The 22,827-nt window shown below is 37.9% G+C and overlaps 2 protein-coding genes across 5 annotated transcripts in view; one reads left to right on the forward strand and one right to left on the reverse strand.

The window, feature by feature from the left end:
* Nucleotides 1–1,016: 1,016 nt before the first annotated feature.
* LOC109579813 (uncharacterized) lies at nucleotides 1,017–1,943 on the reverse strand. The gene has a single exon (XM_019991649.2). It carries the CDS (start codon nucleotides 1,666–1,668, stop codon nucleotides 1,201–1,203), a length of 468 nt encoding a protein of 155 aa, XP_019847208.2. The 5' UTR covers nucleotides 1,669–1,943; the 3' UTR covers nucleotides 1,017–1,200.
* An 18,997-nt stretch (nucleotides 1,944–20,940) lies between these two features.
* Nucleotides 20,941–22,827, forward strand: part of LOC105230025 (protein sax-3) — a 363,063-nt gene continuing 361,176 nt past the window's right edge. For 3 of the 4 annotated variants that reach the window (XM_049452773.1, XM_049452772.1, XM_049452775.1), the window contains exon 1: nucleotides 20,942–21,386. The gene's annotated coding sequence lies outside the window, so the exon portion shown is untranslated. Of the gene's footprint in view, nucleotides 21,387–22,827 lie in introns of all 4 variants that reach the window. The other variant, XM_049452774.1, reaches the window with a different exon arrangement.

A 22,827-nucleotide genomic window follows, 5' to 3' on the forward strand; every position in this document is an offset into this window, starting at 1 on the left:
TCTTCTATGCCGAGATCTTTTTCCCTTCATCCATCTCCAAAGAGTTTTTGTTGCCGTCCGCCAGGTGGCGCTTCGTGACGCTCGCTTCTGTACAGAATATCCTCCTCTGCCTTATTGCTTTGGAGGATGTAGCTTTGGCTTCCATTTCCATTGATTGAATTCACCACGAAGGATGGAGTGATGTGTAGAAGTTCACGCAAGTAAGGAAAGTTCTTTGATCGCCATTCACTTGGGAGTGGCCACAAACAATTCTTTTACATATGGCTCAAGCAGCTCACAACTTCCGGCCCTAAACCAACTTTCCTCTGGGTAGCCTAAGAACGTCTGGTTGAAGGCGAACTAAAGTGAGAAGGCGAAACATCTCTTCCACAGAGTTGTGCACCGGGATTGGTACCCGCTACGAAAAAAATGTCCCCAATTTAAAAGGATGAGAGACCCTCCTTTTAATGACGACCATGACAAACGAATTAAGGATTACGATTTGAGAGCAGGCACCTGGAATGTCCAGTCTCTTAAATGGGAAGGTGCCGCTGCCTAGTTGGTTTATGTCCTCATAAGAGTAAAGGTTGACATCACCGCCGTCCAAGAAATGCTCCTACACTTCTTTACAAGTAAAAACTTTCTCTCATACTTCAAACATATACATATAAACGGAAATCTTTCTACAAAACTGGATGAAATTAAGTAGAGCTCTCGCGACATATTAGGTATATGTGAGCGAATAACAGAATACTAACTTATATTCCAAAAGAATCCGTTTCCCACGAAAAGATGTTTCGGAAATTTGATACGCGCTTATGAGATTTCTCTGATACAATCACCTTCTGAAACAGATGACTACTGGACACCATGGAACAATGCTTCCAAACGAGGCGAGAACTTAGAGCTCAAGACAACTATGTAACACTTAGTTGTAGGTTATTCTTTGACTGAAGACATTATGATTAACTCTATGGTTTATTTACATCACTTACACTTGAAGAACGATCCATTATTCCACGAGCGGAGTGCCTAAGATTAGCGTATGTCTATCGCTTTATTTAATAACTATGTAGATTTACATATATATACGTATGAAGCTATTAAGCTGCACTGAAGCTATAAAATGGTCTCTTAAATGCAAAAATCTCCTTTCTGTTTCCAACTTTCCATACAAACTCTTTCGCTACACCATAACTGTCTCTCTCTCTCTCGCTGTCTTTAAGGTTGATTTTTCTCCATAAGTTCGGCCACTAGCTCCAGTAGTATGGGAAGGCTTTTATGTTCGAACGGCCCGACTGCACGTTCAAGTTGCTGACGCGATGGTCGCACATTCTCCGTGCCACTTTCCTGCGCGAACATTTCGGCGGTGTAGTGAAAGCCATGCCAATGAAAGTATTCCATGATCAGCTGTTGCATCATCTTTAAACGTGGATCTTGTCGTTGTTCCGCGTCGTCTACATCGCTAGACGTGGGCATACTACTGCTAGCGCTCAGCTTACTTAGGTCGGGTAGTTTACGTCCCAGTAATGTGGTTTGGCCATCATTCTTACCTTTCATCATGGCCACCATTTTGGTTTGCAACATGCAACGCACTTCCTGCAATACACCATCCTGTTCGAATTTCGTCTTGATTGTAGCATACAATTGATTGATAGCCTCTTCCTTTGAGATATAATTCTTTGACATTTTGTCTGCCGTCCTTCGTACTACTGGTAGCCACTTTTCCGGATCGTCTGCACTTCTCCACTTCCCCGATTTGATTGCTGATTTGTATGCCGCGAAGGTCCGAGTTGAGCTTGATTTGTTTCGTGGATTGTAGGGTCTTCGATGAATAATTGTTGAGTAGTAGATGTGGGGAAATTATAAAAGCGTGCAAAACGAAATAAAATATAAACACTTTTGACAAGCGGCGACAAATTTCGAAGTCACACAAGAAACATTGAATTTCAATTTACGAAGAATTTTCCGAATATTTTTTTTTTTATCACAAATTTTGTTTTGATCAATTGTTTCGGTTGTTTGTTAAGTATTACTTATTTGAATGTTAAGTGTGTAATTTTTTAAGATACGATTTAGTTGAATAAATCCATCAAATTTGATCTTAGGTTAGTTCAACCGTTATTTTTTTTTTTTTGTTCAAGTAAATTTGATCTCCATATATTAGGTTATGTTAGGCTAAGAGATCGATCCTAACAGGGATCTCACTTGGATAGCTTAGAACGCCGCTTTGAGCCTATCTATATATTCTGAGATGGCTAATGTTATTTTTGACTATGTCTCCCGGTTTCCGGAAGGTTCTTTGTCTTGAAAAGTCTGGAAAATGGCCTTACCGTGTGAATGCCTATAAGACAAAGCCCAGTAAGAACTCCTGCGATAGTGGAAAGGAGAGCTTGGTTCAAAGTAAGTAGTTCAGTAGATCTTCTGGTTCAATTTAGGCTCCAGTTAATTTAGGCTCTAGTTGTAACAATTGAGTGGGTCGTCGACTAAAGCCTGCTAAGCGCACGTGAGATCTATTGGTTTTGTTCTGGAACAAAGGATGACAGCCCAGCTTTAGGGGCACAGCTAACGACTTCAGGTCTGATATTGTCACTCTGCTGTCGGAGTAACTCTCAACTCATTGAATTTGGTTGCACTTCGTAGCCTGAAAAAATACTAAAGTCGTCTACGAGTCTAGAGGTAAAATTGATGGAGAGATCCTTACAACCCCTCAGAATTCCTCTCCTAGCTTTGATCCATCCGTCTCTCTAGCGACTTCTCCCTTCTACATATCCTTTGTCGGTGTTTGAGCAAAGGAAAAGTCACCACGAGTAGCCACTGCGACACAATGATCTCAGTTTTCAAGGAGTCCAGGGTTGTTTTGAGTAAAGTGGCCTTGTTGGTGTCGTCAGCAGTGTACAGAAGATGCCGATGAAAGCCGCTCTTCGGCCACGTTAAAGTTTCTTAGCGAGTGTATACTTTTAGAACGCCCTCAACCAGGCGAATAAACCATAAAACCTCAATGGCCTGACTACGGTTGCATAGTACCCACCCACAGTACTGCATAGAGACACCACATTTGGTGAGAATTTCCACCTTTTCCTTATAGCTCTTCTACAGCAATATAAGGCAACCGATGTCTTCCTCAATCCTTCCTCAACATTTGACCACCACGAAGCTTTATTCTAACAAGACGTGAATTTATGAATATGATGTCGAAACTATCCTACAATCTAGCGAATTGCTCTCCAAAATTGAGCTGTAGCCTGAAAGTCTGGCGAGGCTTAAAACAAGAGTATGGAAAATTGGATAAAGTGATGCGTGCCTGTACTGTTTCAGAGCCTATTTTGAGAGCGATAATAAAGACTTGATGAAAAAAAATTTTGCTAGTTCGTGTCAAATTTGATCATACAAATCCAGAGCCATAAATCATAAAATTTGTCAGTGAACTAACAAAACAAAATTATTTGAAGTCTAATAAAAATCATTTGGCATCGCCAAGTTTTGAAATATTTTTTTTTACCAAATCAATTCAAAAATCTATATTCCAAATCAAATACATAAAATATTAAAAAATAACTATTTAATATTATAATAAAAAAGGTAATAGAAATTGATGATATTTTTTCTCTTCAAAAAAGCCACAGAATAGCTTCGTGCGAATTGAAAAATTATCCGACAGCGATGAGAAAATCTGCCAGCATCTTTTGTGTCTGACAGCTGTCAGCTGTCAAAAATTGACCGCCAACTAACATGCAAACAGCTGAGAATGACACGAGGCAAGCGCAGTGGGGCGGACAATAGAAAGCATAGAAGACGATCGTAAGAAAGCGGACAAATGGCAAGATAAATACAAATAAATATCTGCCGATTGACAACACGGAGGAATAGCTGTGCCAGCTGTTGCCTATTCCCAGCAAATATAACAGCAACAACCACTGCGAAAGTGAGTTGCAGCCGAAGACACGCCACGTCACAGCCAAGCAGTTGGCGTGCAACATGTGAATGAGAAAATGTGTTGATGGCGAATTAATGCAGCAACAATGCCACAATATATTGATGTTAATATTGTTGCTATTGCTATTGACAGCGCTCATTGGCGGCGGCGGCGGCCCGCAAAGGCAGCAACGTAGCGCATATTGTCAATAGCGGCGCAAATACGGACTTGCAACATTGCGTATAACAGCATGTTGTTGTTGTGGTTACAAGGCATGCATATGGTTGGCGGATGTATTAATATGCTTGTATGTGTGTGTGTATGCTGAGGTATGAACAACTTATTTAATAGCGTTGTGGCATGCAAAAAGCTCATAATCAACTATTTAAAAGGCGGCAACAACGCGCCAACTTGCGCTGCAAAATAGTGGCAAGCGCACAAAAACAACTGTTGGATTATACATGTATGGTTGCAAGCTTATATTTGTCGGTTTTTGTGCGGCCGTTGCAACAATGTGTGTTGCTTGCGCGTAGCGAATCGCTTTGTGGCCGCTTTCATGCTCCGCTCTGCAGTTGTGTTGCTTGCCTCGCAGGCAATATGCCATTTTGTTGTTGGCCTTGCTTTACACACTTCTTAGTTTTCCTACTTATCTTCATTTCATTTAATTTTCTGCCAAATAAAGCAAAAAAAGAAGAGAAGGAAAAAACAATTGAATTTTATTGTTGGGTGTGTGCGCGCATCTGATTCAGTTTAGCTAAAGTGTTGTTGTTTTGGTGGCTAGAATATTGTGTCTTGTATTTTTCAACAGTTATCTGATACACATACATATACATATGTGTGTTATCTATATACACACATATTTGCTCACATATGCCTTTTCTTGTTCTGCCTATGCGGCCTATAAACGCCTTGTCACACAATTTCGTCTTAATGACCGTGTCGCGCCCCAGTTTTAGTTGTTGCCTTTTCCCTTGAAATACTTTTGGCAATCAATAGCTTTGATTTTATTGTCCTCAGTTGTTTTTTTGGCGACTTGAAATCGAATTTCGTTCCAGTTGTCTGCGAGTTGTACGTTATTTATTGCCATTTCGGTTAATAACTGTTATTATATACTCGCCAGAGAAGTGTTGGCATTGCGTTTGTGTGTCTAATAGGATATTTTTGATTGCCTGTTCATTATCTCGTTGGGTCTTGTGATTTAAGTAGATAATTATTTAGTGACTTATTGAAAGCTTACATAATAATCGAAATCAGAGCCGTATATACTATAAATATGTACATACATATGTATATTATATTGAACAGGAGGTAGAAGAAGAGGAGATTTCAAAAGATCTTCTATGCGAATGTAAGGCTTGGAAAATAACCGCTACTATCCGACGAAGGTTTCATGTCGATGCTTTGAAGGTTGTAAATTATTTTTGTACTGATGAACTTCAACAGAAGCACGAGTTGGCTCAGAAAGGAGGCAACGGAGTGAAGGAATTTTAGTCCCTGTGGAATCACAATGGGTCTTCTAAAGGCCTAGGAACGTCGTTAGATATACTCTCTATTTATCTGTCTATCATACCACTTTGGGGGAAAAGTCCTTAGCCCAACAATGAATGAGATTTGTGAATGAAAATAAATATATATACTTGTAATATATATAATCTCCATTTAGAGTGATGTGTTTGTTGTAGCGGTTCTTCAACGTTTCGATATCGATTAGAAAGTTGGAAACTTAAATTTACTTGCCGAATTACTTCCGAAGTCTGTGAAGGCGAAAATAATCGTTGGAAGCCCAATCTGGCGAATATGGTGGGTGGGCACTAGTTTAAAAGGAAGTATATGTCACTCAGATATCATTAAGTTATAATCAATTGGATAGAATGTGATGAGTGTTTCACATCGTTTTAGTTCAGGTTTAAATTTCGAGACAAAAGTAGAGCTTTCATGTTTTGTGGTGCGATCTTTCGGTCCGTATGATAGTTAACATTTCACACAGTTTATTAGAAAACTTCATTCTGATGCTGATACAGGAATTTCTCTTGGACAGCTTTAAACACCAACCTGTTGTGGTGCCTAAAACTCCTAAACTTTGATCATAAAGACTCTCATACATTTAGGTAGGCTGTTGCTTGCATTTCCTGGATCGCTGTAAGAATGCACAGTTGTACAAGATGTGGTCGCCAACCAATGCCTGCTAAACTCACCCGAAATCCATAGGTTTAGTGCTAGAATGCCAGAGGACAGTGGATTTACAATGTTAAACAAGAGAGAGAATGCACCATATTATGGAAAGACTCGTTGGTCAGTACAAATCGTCGAATAACAACTTTCTGAAAAATTACATTTTTCTAACACAGCCGGTTGTAAGCACATGAACCCACTAGGCTTAATTTCGAGGCATGACATTTGGGTTCCGAAATTTGCTTCGTCACATTAACGACTGTGATTTGCTTATCAAATGACAAAGAACTGATCCATTTTTGAAAAACATTGTTACCTGCGAGGAAAAATTGGTTGTTTGCTATAATGTAATCCCCAAGAGATCATGGATTAAAAAGGATAAACCAGTTTAAAACCTTTGGAAGTCGGTAGTTTATAAACAAGTTTATATTCTCTGTTTGGTGAGATTTCAAAGGAATCGTATATTCTAAGATTTTGCTCGACAATATCAATAATTTTGAAGTGTATTATGATCAACTGGACAAATTGAGTAATTTATTCGAAAAGAAAAGGCCATAATTGATCAATGGGAAAGTTGTAGTGTTCAAGCAGGTTAACGCGAGTGTTCATATAAGTTTGATGATTCGCCAAAAGCTCGTGCAGCTTGATTGGGATATGCTTTCACACTCACCATAATCGTCAGATTTGGCATATTTGGACTATTACTTGTTCCGGGCTTTGGAAATTTTTTGAATGGATAAACCTTGATCTCAAATCAGGACTTCAAAGCCCACTTGGACAAATGGAATCAATCTCTTGCCCAAAAGTTGACAAAAGGTATTGGATCAAAATGCAAAATAAATAATTTCATAGAATATTTTACACAATAAAAAATTGTGTTTAACACGTTGGCTGCCAGACCGTTATCACTATAAAAATCGATACCCAGGTGCCAAGAAAAAAATGCATATTGGGTGATACATTGGCAGCTGAGGGCAGTTTTTGTCATGATGATGGTTGTTAAATTGCGTTAAAAAAATACTTAGTGACTTAGTGAACGACCTCCTAGCTGAAATATATACGAAAGCTCATCGTATTCTTCGGATTTTACTCCAAACGACTCCTGCTGAAAAGCAACAATGAAGAAACACCTAATTAGAGAGAAAGAGTCACATTTTGGAACAAAAATGTTATCGGAAAGTTGGAAGAGCGCTACGATCGGAGTATCGTCCTGAACGACAGCTTCAACGAATATTAAAATCAAACTTTGATAAAAAATATTGTTTTTTTTTTTAATTTGAGTCCATCTGTAAAATACATATTCACGATTTTGCTCGGCCTAAATCAAAAAGCTTTTATATTTAATAACATAATTATACTTAGTTATGATAAATATTGAAAAATGTTATAAAATCTCTAAATTAAAAAAAACACATGACATATGCATGTTTATGCATTTTTCACACATAAAAATTTAATTATGCAAAGTCCGTACCATAAACATAATTTTTAATTTGACAAAAATCTAAAAGTTTTGAAAGCAACTGTCATCAACGCAAGCGCTTTTTTCCCTTTATTTCTATTATTTACATTTTAATTGAATACTAAAATTATTAAAAATCCTAAAAAGCAGTTTGAGTCACACAACTACACACAGATGCATATCTGCAACTTAAGTAGCTGCCGGCAAACAAGATTGCACAAATCAGTTGGCTGTCAGCGTCGCTTAAATGAAAAGTGTTAAAAAGCTTAAGTATTGTTGCAAGCTTACATATATGCTTGTATATGTATGCGTATGTTAGTATTTAGAAATTAATGTATGTAAATACAGTGGCCAACCCAAAAAGTGTTGTTTTCACGCCAACTGCCAAACGGCGATTGTAATTTGACTTAATGCGATTATTCGAGCTGGAAAAGAGTGAGAAAAAAACAATCGACAACGGCAAACTTTTAAATTAATGAAAATGTATTTGTGTTTAATTATACGGCAAGCAGTTGAACGCATTCGTTGCGGCCGATTAGTTAGCGCAACTCACTTACCCACCAGCTGCCGAGCAAATCAGTGAGGTGTTAAGATGGACGGCGATGGGTTGAGGTGAATGGCTGCATGTATGCATTTTATTTTTAGTATACAGTGGCGTTGAAATTAATAGTACAAGAGTAGTGCTAGTCATGTTCCAAATAGAAACATTTGCTTTTTTTTTAAGATTTGATTTTGATCGGTCAGTTTGTAGGGCAGCTATATGTTATAGTGCTCTGAAATGATATCTTTCAACAAATTAGTACTTATTTGTGGAGAAAAGAACGTATACAATTTCCGATATCGGTATAATGCACTTATGCCAACGATTTCATCGTGTAAAATCCATGAGTTGCTTTTCCGGAATTGTGTTTTTGATTGATGTTCTCACGCAAACGCCTTAATGCAGCCATCTCAAACTCCTTCCTGACAGTCTGTCCCTCCGGAACAAATTCATGATCCACCAAACCACGAATATCGAAAAAAGTAATGAGCATTCCCTTGATTTTTGAGCGTCTTTGGCGTGGTTTGTGGTTTCCTCTGATTTTGGTTTGGACCAGGCCGATGATTGTTGACTTGTTTGCATGTCATACTCATAAACCCATGTCTCGTCGGCAGTTATAATGCCTTCCATTAATGCGCAATCGGAATTCGCACGATCAAGCATGTCCAAAGAGATCGTATCCTTCACTTTTTAATATTTTTTTCAGTGGAACAGGTCGAAGGTCGTCTAGTTCGAGGCATGTTTTCAACGATCACTCAAACGTCTTTGAAGACTGCTCCTTTTTTCCCAAATTTCTTTCCGAGAACTCGAAAGGAATCTGTATCAAGTAAAGCTTTCATACTAGCAGTTCTAATAAATATATAGTACGTTACTTTTTGGACGTCTGTTCTCAAATACTCAGTCTGTTTGGGTTCGACTGAAAGAATTAAATATTATATTAATTATATTGAGTCAGATTTGTTGTCTGTCTATATTTTTGCCGACACTGTACAGGCAAACATATGTTTATGGCTATTATAAAATAAAAAAAATTATTAGACATCACGATGTTTAAAAAAATATTAAAAATTAATTTGCGACTTAATTTATTTTGTCTTGCATCGAACACTGATTTATTTTTATTGAGATGTAGAAAGCAGTGACTTATTTTTTGGAATGAAGCGAGTCTTCTAGCTACCAAATTTGCATTCAAATTCGAAATCAATTCGTCAGCGGAAAATTGAAAATTCAATTCGATCTGTTTTCGCGGCCTATAACTGTTGAAGCGGATATGCGCGTAAGCCACTTGTCACACACACATAAATATTCTTAGTCTGTATGTGTGCTTGTTTAATTTTTTATTTATTTTTAACTTCGCATTTAATTACAAAACAAATCGGTGACAGCTCAGTGAGCTCAATGATTTGAACAAATTAGGGAAAGCCATTGATTACTCCTAAAAGAGAGGTGTGTCATTCGAAGCAACACTGCAGCGCCCAAGTGACAAGAGGCTTGTTTTTTTTAAAAGCTAAAGAGGTGTGAGATTGCATTTTAAAGCTTACTTATATGCTTAATTAAGTAACTGGGTAATGTTAACACGTTTGTTAGAACTTTTTGGGGGGGATGCATATGTGGAATATACTAGAGATTTATTCTTAAGCTGCACCTACTTAGTTCTTATAATGAGTTGGATACACTTGAGCACTTTCTTGTAATCATATTATATTTGGTTCAAGATCTTTTCTCAGTTAAAATATATTAGAACCGGGAGTTTGGCAGTAATATGGTATACGTACAAAGATATAGTTGAAGATCTCTCAATCTTCTAATTTGCAGCAACAAAAGGTTATCGCAGAAGACTTATCATTGAAGATTTGTAGCTTAGTCTTTCATACTATTAATATCAGTACATCTAAGGTCTTTAAAATACATAGGTGATCTATTCTATTTCATTAAATAATAATTAATAGTAGCCTTCCTATTAAGCCAAATATTTATTTGACCCATTCTGATAGGCTTCGAAATTCATAAAGATCATCCGGAAATTACAGATAAAACGGAAAGTATTTAAATGAGTTTCACGAAGCAGAAATTTCAGTTTGGGAAACCAGAAAAAATCACACGCAGCCACATTTGGTGAATACAGTGGTGGATTAGTGATATTTATTGCGTTTTTGGCTTTAAATTGGGTCAGTACATTATCATCTTGTAAAATCCATGAAATTTTCTTTCACAAATCCGGTCGTTTTCGAGAGTGTTCTCACGCAAATACCTCGATACGGCCAAATAGAACTCCTTATTGACCATCTGGGTCTCCGGAACAAATTCAAACAGTGACCATCACCTTGATTTTTGAGCGGCTTGGACGTGGTGTTTTGGGTTCGGATAGTCTTTTTTCATCCTTTCGAATGACTGTTGACTTGTTTGCATGTCAAACTCATCAATCCATGTCTAATCGCCAGTTTTAATGCTCTCCGTGAATGTGGAATCGGAATTTGAACAATCAAATATGTCCAAAGAGACCTGTTTATTATGGTACTCTTTTTGGAAAAAAAAATCAGCTTGAGCAGGAACGTTTTTCATCCTAAAAATAACCACCAAATTAACTCGAACAGACTCGCAAGAGATCCATCTCTCTAACACTTGCCTGACGATTTTCAAGCACCATATTCTTTATTTTTTTAATATTTTCATCTGTTGAAGAGGTCGAAGGTCGTCCAGAACGAGACAGGTCTTCAATGATCTGTCGACCATTTTTAATATTCGACTATAAATATATATAAAATGGTCAAGTTAATATCTCCTTAGTTTCTCAGTCTCATTTAACCCGAGAACCATTACATTTTGTCATGTGCAATAGTCAGAAAACACATTACGTTGCTTACATTTGGGCGCAATGGTAAAATAAATTAGTTTCCTCTACCTCTCGTTGAGAATCCATCAAAGTCTCACATCTAAGTTTGAGTTTACTTAATTACGATCCCAAGTATTTCAGTAGCACAAGGCAACCACTGAAGTTCGTGAAGTCGTAGAAAACTTGCCTCGTGTGAGTTATCTATTCACCTCTGGTAAAGAGGATAACAACGAAAATGTTAAAGATAGAGTGTTTGAAAACCTTCGTGTTGGCATCAGAGAAATAGCAGAGGAACTCAATATCCTTATGAATCCACTGTATACATTTCGGTTAATGTTTTGCGTATGAAGTCTGTCAATGCCGGACGTAGGTCTTTTGGTAAGTCGTTTTTACAAAAACAAGTCCAACAATGTTACGAATAATGTTTCAAAAATTAGCAAAAATCCAAAAAATTTTCTCACGAGACTGAATATGATCTCAATTGATACTGTATTTTTGTCCGGGTCAAATTTGATCAGCAAATTATTAAGGTCATCTCAGCCGATACTCATTGAATTAAGCATTAGCGTGCTTGATTTGGTTTAGAAGAAGTCTCTTAAAGGAAATAGTAGGAATTTGTATAGAAAAGTGGTGAAATAGTTGGGTTTTCTTTGTCCGGGTCAAATTTGATATGAAAGATTTTGACTAAAATTTTTAAATAAAACAGAAAGAAATAATGAATAAATTTTTTCCTTTCACGAAAAAAAATTATAAAAATATATCTACTACTCTAGCAACTATGAAGTTTCATTAGCGTCATCTCCAAAGAGAAAGGAGTATGGTCAGTACCCACATATTTACACACTTCATTACTTTCTTATGTATGTATATGTGAGTCAAACAGAAAATTACAAAATGCAAATTTCTCGCCTACTTTAATACAAGTATCGTTTTTGTTACAGCTTGTTGGCATTTAACGCGATGCGGCTACTGATTGGCTGCCGGAGATAAGTCGCTCGGCCATTAAAGTAAGTAAGTAAGCGCTTGTATGCAAGTAGACATTTAAGCACGATGCTTTGAGCGGTTTCAATTTCACACTTCATTGTTGTACGCTATTTTTTATTTGCTTCACTTTTTTATTGTTTTTTGGTTGACTTTCGTTCATAATTTACTATACTTTTGTGCGCTACTGTGTATGCCACACAAGTCCATGCAACATTCCAATTATGTATAACTGAACTAAGAGTGCCCCAAGTTTTGACTTGACGGCGCGTTGCATTTGTTGTAGCGCTCAAGTGTACCCGTCACTCCACTTTCTCAAGCTTAGTTGTGGTTTTGTGGTCGCCTTCACTTGCTACACCCCTTTTTGAGTTGACATCATAAGGACTTGCCGCAGCCCTTTTTCATGTAATTTATTTGCTTGCAACATTGTTGCTTGCGGTTTGGGTTTTTGTAACCCATATTTGTCATTGATATCGTTTGAACGTATGTACTATATATATATGTGTATATCTTCATTCAAAGTTTTTTGTATATAAATTTTTTGTGCTCAAAAGTTTCTTGCTAAAGTCTTGGCGATAGTTTCGTAAGTTTTTGCTTGTTCTTGCGTTAATTGCGGTGTGATCCGAAACCTCGTGTTTTGACATAATGAATGGAGAGACAAATTACACCAGCACAGGCATATATTCACTTCCCTACATAACTTTGTCTGTGTATGTGTGTGCGTGCGGTAAGCTCTGAGTGTCCCACACGTGCTTTGAGGAGCTTTTGAGGCATAGCTGACAAGTGATGCGTGCTAAGTTGTCTTAATTGCTTAACTGGCTTAGGTCTTTAAGTCACCGCCGAAGAGTGCGCCCACCTTTGTTTTGCATAAATTATTGCTTTGTTTATGATATAAATAATTTGGTACGAACAAAAGGTTAAACAATTTGTTTTGCATATTTATTGGCATTTGAATTGGAGTTTAGATTTTGGAAGGAAGTTTAGATTGTATGATGTTAGCACTCCATCGTTAGTAAATATTCATATGTATTAATTAGAGTGCCACTAACGTTTGAATAATTGAATTTAAAGAAGATAATTTTCATGAAAAATTCACTCTAATAAAGATCGATTTCTGTGGGAGATATTCAACAAATAAGAAATAAGGTCATTAAATATATTTTTATTGATAACTTCGAGCATTTTTTAATCTAGAATTTTGGGCACAAAGACGCACCGTTATTAGAAAAACACGCTCTTTCAATTTTATTAAGATAATCAACATATTGGCCGATATAACCGGTTAAAAGTCACCTGCAAAATCTTTTTATTAAAAATGGGCGCCAGCTCCTTTAAATATGTGTCAAACCATTTCAGGGTAAAATTTAACATCGTTGTCGTATTTAGTTATTGATCATCGTGCTTTTAGTAGTTTTTAACAGTACCGTTATGTGGGGAGTGGGCGGGTTTATCATCCGAGTCCATGCTTCTCACTGTTGGTAGATTACGTTAGGTTAGAAGGCTGATCAAAGGTCATGGCCTGCTATATGTATTCCTTTGTGAAGCCATAGAAAAGAAGAGCTTCTGTAATCGAACTTATCAATCTGTCTCCATACAACTTCTTTAGATGGCCAAGCCCAGCTATCTAGTAGTAGAATACAAGAGGATACGGAGCATCAACCTGCTCCCATTCTTCCGATAGCGGTTCTAGAGTGACTTTTCTTGCTAGCTCAATAGCTTTACAATTTCCTGCGCTTCCGCTGTGGCCTGGTACACATACCTGTCTTATTACAAAGACACTCGGTGCTATTGATAACGGCGTTAGGCACTCCTTGATCAGCCTCGAACGCACTTTTTCCGGCGTATTTCTGGATAATCCTACAGTTTTTTTCACTCTCCAGCATGACAAAATTTAAACAATGTGTGTTCTGCGTCGTTTTTTGTCGAGTCATTGTAGATGTATGACGGCTCTCTGGCTTTTCTTATTCTGTGGAGGTACTTTCTGAAATATCCGACAGCGTATAGCAGCTGTGTAGTGTAGAAGTCGACTTCTCAATATTTACGACGTGTCCATAAGTTTTAATCTCTATAAGTCTGGCCGTTCATTTGCCGCGACTCTCATGCTCCCATCTTCGTTGTCATGCGAGTTTCGTGTCTTTCTTTACTCGGCCAGGTATGCTCTTGTAATTTTCGTATGTTTTCCTTAGGTTCCACAGTTCCTGTGAAGGTCAATAGGGACATTACCACTTATGAGTGACTTAAGTTGTCTAATAAGACGCTGTTGGTTGTTGACATTAAGAGCTTTCTATTTTCCTGTATTGGCCCTCCTATATTGGTCATTAGTCTGCTAAAAAAGGAGGTGATACACGCTGCCTTTCCTGCGGTGTGCTGGATTTGTACCCTGAAGGTTAATCTGGGATCCAGTCTTACGTCTATATAATTTACTCCTTTTTGTGACCTTAGATTACCCTTAGTCGTTTGCGTGCTTATTTCGAGCAGATAGTGCTTGTTCGTCAGCAGTAGTACTCGTAGTTCTGTTTTTTTTTTTTGTAGCGAGCTGGAGTTATGTGGGTCAAGCCATGCTTGCGTTCGTATCAAGACTTTAGTCGTCTTTCTTCGGGCTTTCTCTCGGTTTCGGGCTCTCATTACTGTTGCCATGTCGTCCATGTAGCCGATTAAATAAGATTCGTCTGGCTATTATAGTTATAATTAAGATTATGGTATTGTATTCCGACCGAAAATCAGAAAAAAATATTTTTATAGTCATTTAGGCTATAAGAAATGCTTATTGCTTCTGTGCAGGTTCGAAGTCAAAATTTTTTCTTCTTCTTCTTCTTATTATTATTATTATTATTATGTATTCCGTCTACAATCTTGAATCTTCAATTACCCTCTCTTGACCTGGCTTCATTTCTCACAAAATCATTATCATCATAATTTTTCACCGTTATAACATTAATAACTGAAATTCTCATCTCGCGCATGAAAACCCCCAAGTTCCAATTTTGTTTATTTGTGCGCCTCTGTTCGTCTGGGAATTGAGTAATTGCGAAATTAATGTCGGCAGCGCACAGTGCGCCACATAAAATTATTACACATACATATGCATATATAAAATATGTGTATTCCCCGCGTCTATCACTGGATAATAATTTCCGCATACATTCACTCTACAAACACACACACATACTCATATACTCGTACACATAACTACAATCATACATATGAATAAAGCCATGAAACAACTTCGATTAGTCGCTTCCACCGCAGCTTTACATATCTAACGGTGCATTCCAGCGCACACCTCTGCTTCAGGAAGATATCAACTCACTGCCTATTGACATTCGCAAATATTTTGTACGTACGTATGCCGCTTGCTAGTAGTACAGCGCGTCATTTTGATTTATGTTTGTGTGTGTGCATTTTATGAATGACCTGTAACCCACGCATATCATACATAAAATGCGCATTAGTTCTGAGAAAACACACACACATACGCATTTTTATACTCATATGCATGTTTACCCTTACTTGGCGAGTAGTGGCCAAGAAAATTGCTGCCGCCTTTTAGGCGTACGAGCCATAAAGCGCAAAAACCAATACTAAAACTTTAGTACAGACCGTTATACTGGGCCGCACGTTCGCCAACTAAACCGGCAAACTCAATATTATGCTTGCTCCATTAGTTTTTGTTGTTGTTTATGAGTTTGTTATGATTTTGCGCTCGTGCGTGTGTGGTAGCAATTGAGTGAGGGCAGAGTGATTGGCTCGGCTACTTTGCGAACTGATTGGAATCTATGTTGTAGTCATTTCGTTTTAACGAGTGTGTCGATGTATGTGTTCACCATACACATACATATAGAAATGTATGTGTGTTGTTGTTAGTGCCAGACCGTTAAGGTAGTCTTTTATGGCTTAGAAGTGTTGCGAGAGGCGGGATGTGGAGCATATTTTATTGGCTTAGTATAGAGCAAACGGAGCGGGTAAGCGTTTCGACCGTTAGCCTTAAACATACATACAAGTATGTGTAAGTATATATATTTACTTATAAGTGTGCATGTGTTGTTGGTATGTATGTATGGGCTTACAAGCTGTTGCTGCCACATTGGCAAATATTTGATTTTCCTGAATTATTAACAAAATGCTAATTTCTGCTAAATGTGATTGGTAATAGCAGACACACAGCCATATGCACACACACAAAAACACACATACATGCAAGCATACATACATATAAACATTTATGTTTGTAGACAGTGCAGGCTTACGGCTAATTAAGATGAAAGCCCTCAGGTGCAATGAACGTTTGAGCGCTGTACTTCTGCATATTTATTTGTTATTGGCAACACTAACACACAGACATACATATATCACACATCTCATATACACCTGTGTTTGTGTTTGCGCTTGGCTTTTAACGTCTTCGCTTCGTCTCTTATGACCCATTTCGTAAATGCAAATGAACTATTGAGTCGGTTCAATCGCTGCTGAAATTCAATTTGCTGCTTCATTTCAGCTAAGTTCAAGCGAAGAGCTGCGAATACCTAACTAACCTTTGGTGGCGCCACAAAGAGGTCATTTACACACACATGCAACCATGCAGCCTTTAAATGCAAAGCAGCACTTCCCTAAAAGTCTGTCGAACGCACTTGAGGTTCAGAAGATAGGTCACTTAGAGAGTCGGCAGTAACAGCAACAACAACAACATCATGTGGTATAAGAACAACAAGTAAAAACACTAACTTCGGTTGCAACAAAGCTGTAATACCCTACACAGATAAAATAGTTTCCATACAAAAATTTTATAATATTCGGTCAGTTTGTATGGCAGCTATATGCTATAGTAAGCCGATCTCGATTATTTTTTCGGAGATTATAGCGTTACCTTGAGCAAAAATCTGTGCCCAATTCCATGCAGATATCTTGTCAACTAAAAAAGTTTTCCATATAAAGCCTTGATTTTGATCGTTCAGTTTGTATGGGAGCTATATGCTATAGTGGTCCGATATCAGCGATTTCGGAAAAAGAGCAGCTTTTTGACGAGAAAAAGACGTTTATAAAATTTCATATTGATATCTCAAAAACAAAGAGACTTCGTGTATATATAGACTGATGGACAGTCAGATCAGTCAAAGCAAAATCGAGTCAGCTTGTCACGAAGATATTTTATATATTTTATTTTTTTAAAAGATCCGAAGTTTTCTTCTGGATGTTGCAAAATTTTGGGGCAAACTTAAAATACCTTGATCAGGGTATAACAACAATAAAAACAACAATATCAACATAAAAGGCAAAAAATCGCATTCGAGTGCAATGACTGTTGCCGCAAGCCTACCACAGCAACTTCTTTAAATACACACAAACCGACCAACATACGCTCACACACACACACATATGTAAGTGTATATGGTCACTCACAGGCACAACCAGGCACAGTTGCACTGAAACGGGTCGAGTGGTTGCCGAAAATGGCAAAAGGCCGAATAGACCAGAGCAATAGCAACCTGCCAAGCACATGAGTGCAACACAAACACCCATATGCACAACAAAACAACAATACAACAACATATCAACAATTGTTACATATGCACATATGTACATATGTTTGCGCTCGCGCCCATATATAGCATTTGCCACATAAACTAGGCGACTAAAGAATTGCGGAACGTTGCAATTAGAGGCACGCGCCAAATGCAGGAGACCTCGACTTACCAAGCGACAGCAGCAACACCAACAGCAGCCTGGCCATGGCTCTAACACGGGCTCTGGCTCTGCTTAATAAGGTGCGCGACGCGCTGTGTATGCTATTTCCTTGGATTCCACAAAACCCATTAAAGAAATTAGATAAATGAGCGCGTATAGCTAGAGAGCGCAACAAAAGAGTAAGCGCATATGACAATGAGCGTAAAATGTTGAGAGCGAAGAGCGCCAGTCAGTGATGCATTTCGTTTTCCAATGCGTTTGCGTTGCAAGCACTCGTGTGTGTTATGTTTGTTTGGCATTTTCGCCGATATGCAGGTAGGTCTGAACAATTCGGTGTTGTTGATAAGAAAGCCGGCAATACGAAGTGCTAATTGCATCGTTTATGTCGGGTAGTCATAAAATTGAAAGGAAGTTCATTATAAAAACAAATCGGACATTGATATAAAGCTATTAGTGGGCGAAATAAAACATTTTAATAGGTAAAGTAATAAAAATTTAAATCAGAAAAGTATATGCATGGTATATATTTACACTACCAGTAAGTGATCTGGGACATGACTGTCTGAGAATCGGAAGTGAAAATTATTTTCGAATATGTAATTTGGATTCTTGCTGTTGCTAATGAATCATAGACAACAAATTTAGGAAAATATAAGACGGTTCATTCGTTGAGTCCAATTTTCGATGATATCGTCGAGACCTTCTACTGGTAACTGACGACTGCCAGGCGTAATCTTTTGCTCCAAGAACTGAATTGAAGCGATATTGTCCACATATACTTATATCTCCACAGCTATATCTACGATAGCCGCATATTAACCTTATAGAGTAAATGTCCAGAAATCAGAGAGGTTAACACGTATCTTATCATATTCCTGTTTTTTCAATTCTTGAATTGGGAACTATGCTACGTGGTAAAATAAAAATCGATAATGGACTGATAAATAGGCCTGAGAAATAGATCTAGCGGACGTAACCGTACTGATAGTATAATAGTTTGCCTCAGATTCCGCGGACGAAACTGCCATATATATGACTTGGAGTTATTAAATAAATCTGAGGGTTCAAAAACAATGTTTAAAGGCTTCACTTTTCACCTCCTTCAAGATATTATATTTATTAAGAAAAATCCTTACCGATCCAAGCTCTCATGGCTTGGCCGTCGCCCATGACTAATTCCAGCATAGTTCTCAACAATAAGAAGACTTTGAGCTCATTAGAATACAACAAAATGTAATGTAAATAAATAGATATGGCCAAAAAATGACAAAGAAAGAACTAACGATTTATTTAATAGGTCCAGGAAAAGTATCTTCAGACTAACTGCTACCATAACCTCGTATTGGTTGTTTGGAGAACATGCGTTCAAAATGGGTATGCTCTACAAAAACATCTGCGGAGGCTGCGAAATAGTAGGGAATAAGGAAACAATTTTCCACTGTCTCAGTGAATGCTCAGCCCTATCGCAGATCTGACACAGAACACTTGTAATCCATCAAGCATCAAACCTTGAATATTTGTCTATAAAAAACATATGGACATTCATTGAAACCACAAGATAGTTTGAACGATAAGATAAAACGTGATAGCAATAATAAAAAGGTCTACGGGTTGCACTCCTAACTATCTGCCTATCGATACATATAGCCTTAGATAGCAAATGAGGATTAACAGCCTAAGGTCTATTGTTGTCTCATCTAGTCCCAGCAAAATGATAAATTCCAATATACTGCCAGGTGCTGTTGAGGCGAAATAATAGCTTTTGGTTGGTAAAAAGTGGAATTATTTTAGGTAACGTAGAACCGCCTGTAGTATGGAATTGGCTTCACTCTTCTTCAAATGCTATGTACTATATGTATATATTAATTTTAATTTGCTGTTGAACAAAGAGTGTTTTGAGTTATTTACTCAAGCAGGACGTTTCTTCACCTCGGTGACTTCTGAACCACTTTTCAATCACTTGTATTTAAAAAAAATAGGAAAGGAGATTGTAAGTTTTTACGCTCCATATCCAAATTTATGACACAAATTTCAACCGATAGACGTCGAATATTATTATACTAGTTTACAGTTATTTTGCGACTTTGATTTTAAAGACTGCTTCATGCTAATTTCAGGTTGTTACAGCCGAAAGTGATAGTAAAAATTATCTAACGTATAGAATATCGACTAAAATGGCCAAAATAGATGTCTGCGATGGAAAATTTTTGACCCTCAAATTCGTAATCAAGTCATTTCATATACCCCACAGATCTCTTAGCACATCAGTCACACATTTTTCTTTCATATTGTATTATTATTTTTCCATAAAATATAACTTACCAACGAAGCCCGAGTTATGAAAAAGATGGCCTATTTCAGGCAGATGATCTTAGTTCCTTTATCGACTCTCAAAAAGCTGATTATAACATCCGACTGTGATTTTCACTACTCCAATACTACTAGGCTCAGCGGTCTTACTCTGTTTACTTATAAATTACCATTTTGACCTTAACGCTCTTATCACTTCTTGTGGCAACCACCTCAACTGTGCGTACTAACAAGATTTTTATTGTCGTGCTGATATTCTCGTATTAAAATTAACTCATCGGTATAACAACAACGTCTTAGCTCTCAATTAGCAGTGATTATATGCAATTTGAAGACCCGGACGTCCATACAGGCATACATACATATGTATGTACATGTCTCAACGAACATACTTACTCGTAAGCATACTATACATACATATGTACATACATACATATATCGTCGTTATTTGTTTACATTCGCAAACTATTATATTTTTTGTTCCCTTTTTCTTCGTTGTTTGTTGCTTTGGAAATCAGCTGCGAGACGCCAACGAACAGAACAAAAACAAAATAGCGCAAAACTGGAATTTCTAGCAGTTCGAGCAGTTCTGCCCAGCGCTCTGGCAAAATCAAAACATTCATTCCCGAGAGAGAGAGAGGGAGAGTGAGCGATTCATTATTTACTTTTATTTTTGTTTTCGTCTTTTATTTCTTGCAGATAAGCGTGAATACGTTCCACAAGCAAATTTTCGCTAGTATTGACAGTTGAACCGAGTTCATGCGGCTGCTCCAGCGCTGTGCTTGGTCCACTTGCTGCGCTTAGCAGCCCACACATATTTACATGTGTGTATGTAACTGCCAGAGCGGAAGTTGCCGCCACTTCGCTCAGCATTGGAGTTGTGCATTCGCTTCGCTGCCTTATCTGCTGCCACTCCAATTGCTCTCACGCGTTTGCTGCGCGCTTGTGTGCGTGTGTTTATGTACCGTGCGTTGCATTTCCGTCGGCCGACCATTGTAACATTACGCTTCGTGCTCGTGCATTCGCACTTCCTCGCCGACTTCGGCGTTTCTTGTAGTTTGGCTGCGCGCTCTCTCGCTTTCTCGCGTGCAGCTACCAACTGGGTAGGCCAATCAGTTTGTCGCAGATACTGTCCCGGTGCGGTTATAGTGTACGGACAAAATACGGCGCGTTTGTCAGCGTACGAATTGGACGCGTTACTAAAAATTATTCTCTAGCAAATAGCTCAGTGATTTTGTTGCAAGAAGTACAACTATCGAGTTGAAGTGAATTTATAAGCGTTTTATGCGTTCTATAGTGTACTAGTGAGCTAACGGCAATAGTGTGTGCTATAGAAATATTATTGAAAAAGCAAAATTTAAAGTTCTAACTAATATTGTAGTAAGTTGTTTGAGGTTAATCAAAAATTTGCAAAAATCGTGCGGCAACGCACTTCCTCGTCCACAACGTTCGCAACCTGTGACGCGCAACACAGCAGCAGCAGCAGCAGATCGTTTCTGCTTACACCTCGGTTGGTAGTTATTACAAGAAAAATATTCTTTTAATTCCTTGCGGATGCGGCAGCAGCATCGTCGGCGTTGGCGTTGCGCCCGGCAGACAACGCGCTCGACAACACGGCAATCACACAGCTAACCAATGCGGCGCGACCTGACACACCGCCTCGCAATCAATAACGCGTTTGTTTGCAAGTGTTTGTACAGCAACAAATACGTGTAGGTGTGTGTGCGCGCATCTCTTCTGCGTCGTCTGCGCCACCTTCGCCTGGCGTTTGCCAGCAAAATATGAAAATTTATTTAGGAACGAAATATTTTCAACGGTTATGTGCAAGGTTGTGTGGAAAATTAGAAAACAACCCCAAGTAGGAAGCGAGCGCTGCGGCTGGTTGAGCAGAAGATGTAGCACACATACATACAGACATCTATAGATTACATGGGCAGGCAGTAAGGGCAGGCTGGCTCTTTTAATATACAGCTATATTTACAAGCGCAAGCAGACAGAAAATTAAGGAAGAATATATTTACGTATGTGTGTGTGAGTGTATAGGGAACACCAGGCAGACACTTGAGCGGACGGTAGATACTCGTAAACAGACTGACAAATAGACCAAACGACTGACAGACAAAGCAACCGTTGTGCATGTGTTTGTTGTATATGTTTGTGGTAGAGTCATAATTTGGATTAAAATGTTGTTTTTGTTTTTGCGTTTTTTTACTGGTAATTTGGGTTTCAAATCCTGCTTGCAAGATTTCTTTTCTGCTGCTACTTTTTATCGCTTGAGTTTTTTTGTTTTTATTTTTTGAGCTGGGACTGCAGCGTAGTTGTAGTTGTACGATTGAAATGAATTCAAGGAAGCAAAGAGGAGCAAATTGTAGGCGTAGACCAAAGCAGGAAGAGCGTTAAATTAGAAATGAGTTCTGGTATGGCAAACAAAAACAGAAAAGAAAAGTTAGAGGAAGGCAGAAAAATATTAAGGCTACAGGCAGGATTGTTTATTGTATAGAAATACAAAATCTTCTATATAAATACGAAATAGGAAGTAAGGCAACTTAAAATAAGAGATGCGCAACACATTTCGTGCTATTTTTTGTTTCGGTAATTTTCGAAATGCGCGTCTATATTTGAAATGCTCGGGTTTTTCGTTTATTTCTCGGTTGCTCACCCTCAAATTGGTTGATTAAGTGGAAAAATATATGCAAATGTCTTTAAAATTAATGGCTGTATAATTGAAAAAAATAAAAATAAATTAAATTGTGCTAAAGCGTTGAAGTCAAAGTCCTTGCCAGCTGTTTGTTGAGCAAAAAATGCGGTTGGAAATAATTTTTGTTTTTGTGTGCAAGTGAAATGTATTGGAAAATATAATTGGCAATAGAAAAATTTAATGTTATGTTTGTGGTAATAAAATAATGTGAAAGATTGAATAATAAAGAAAACTAAAATTATTATTAGAAATT

This window comes from Bactrocera dorsalis, chromosome 3 (assembly GCF_023373825.1).
Source record: "Bactrocera dorsalis isolate Fly_Bdor chromosome 3, ASM2337382v1, whole genome shotgun sequence".
NCBI classification, from domain to species: Eukaryota; Metazoa; Arthropoda; class Insecta; order Diptera; family Tephritidae; genus Bactrocera; species Bactrocera dorsalis.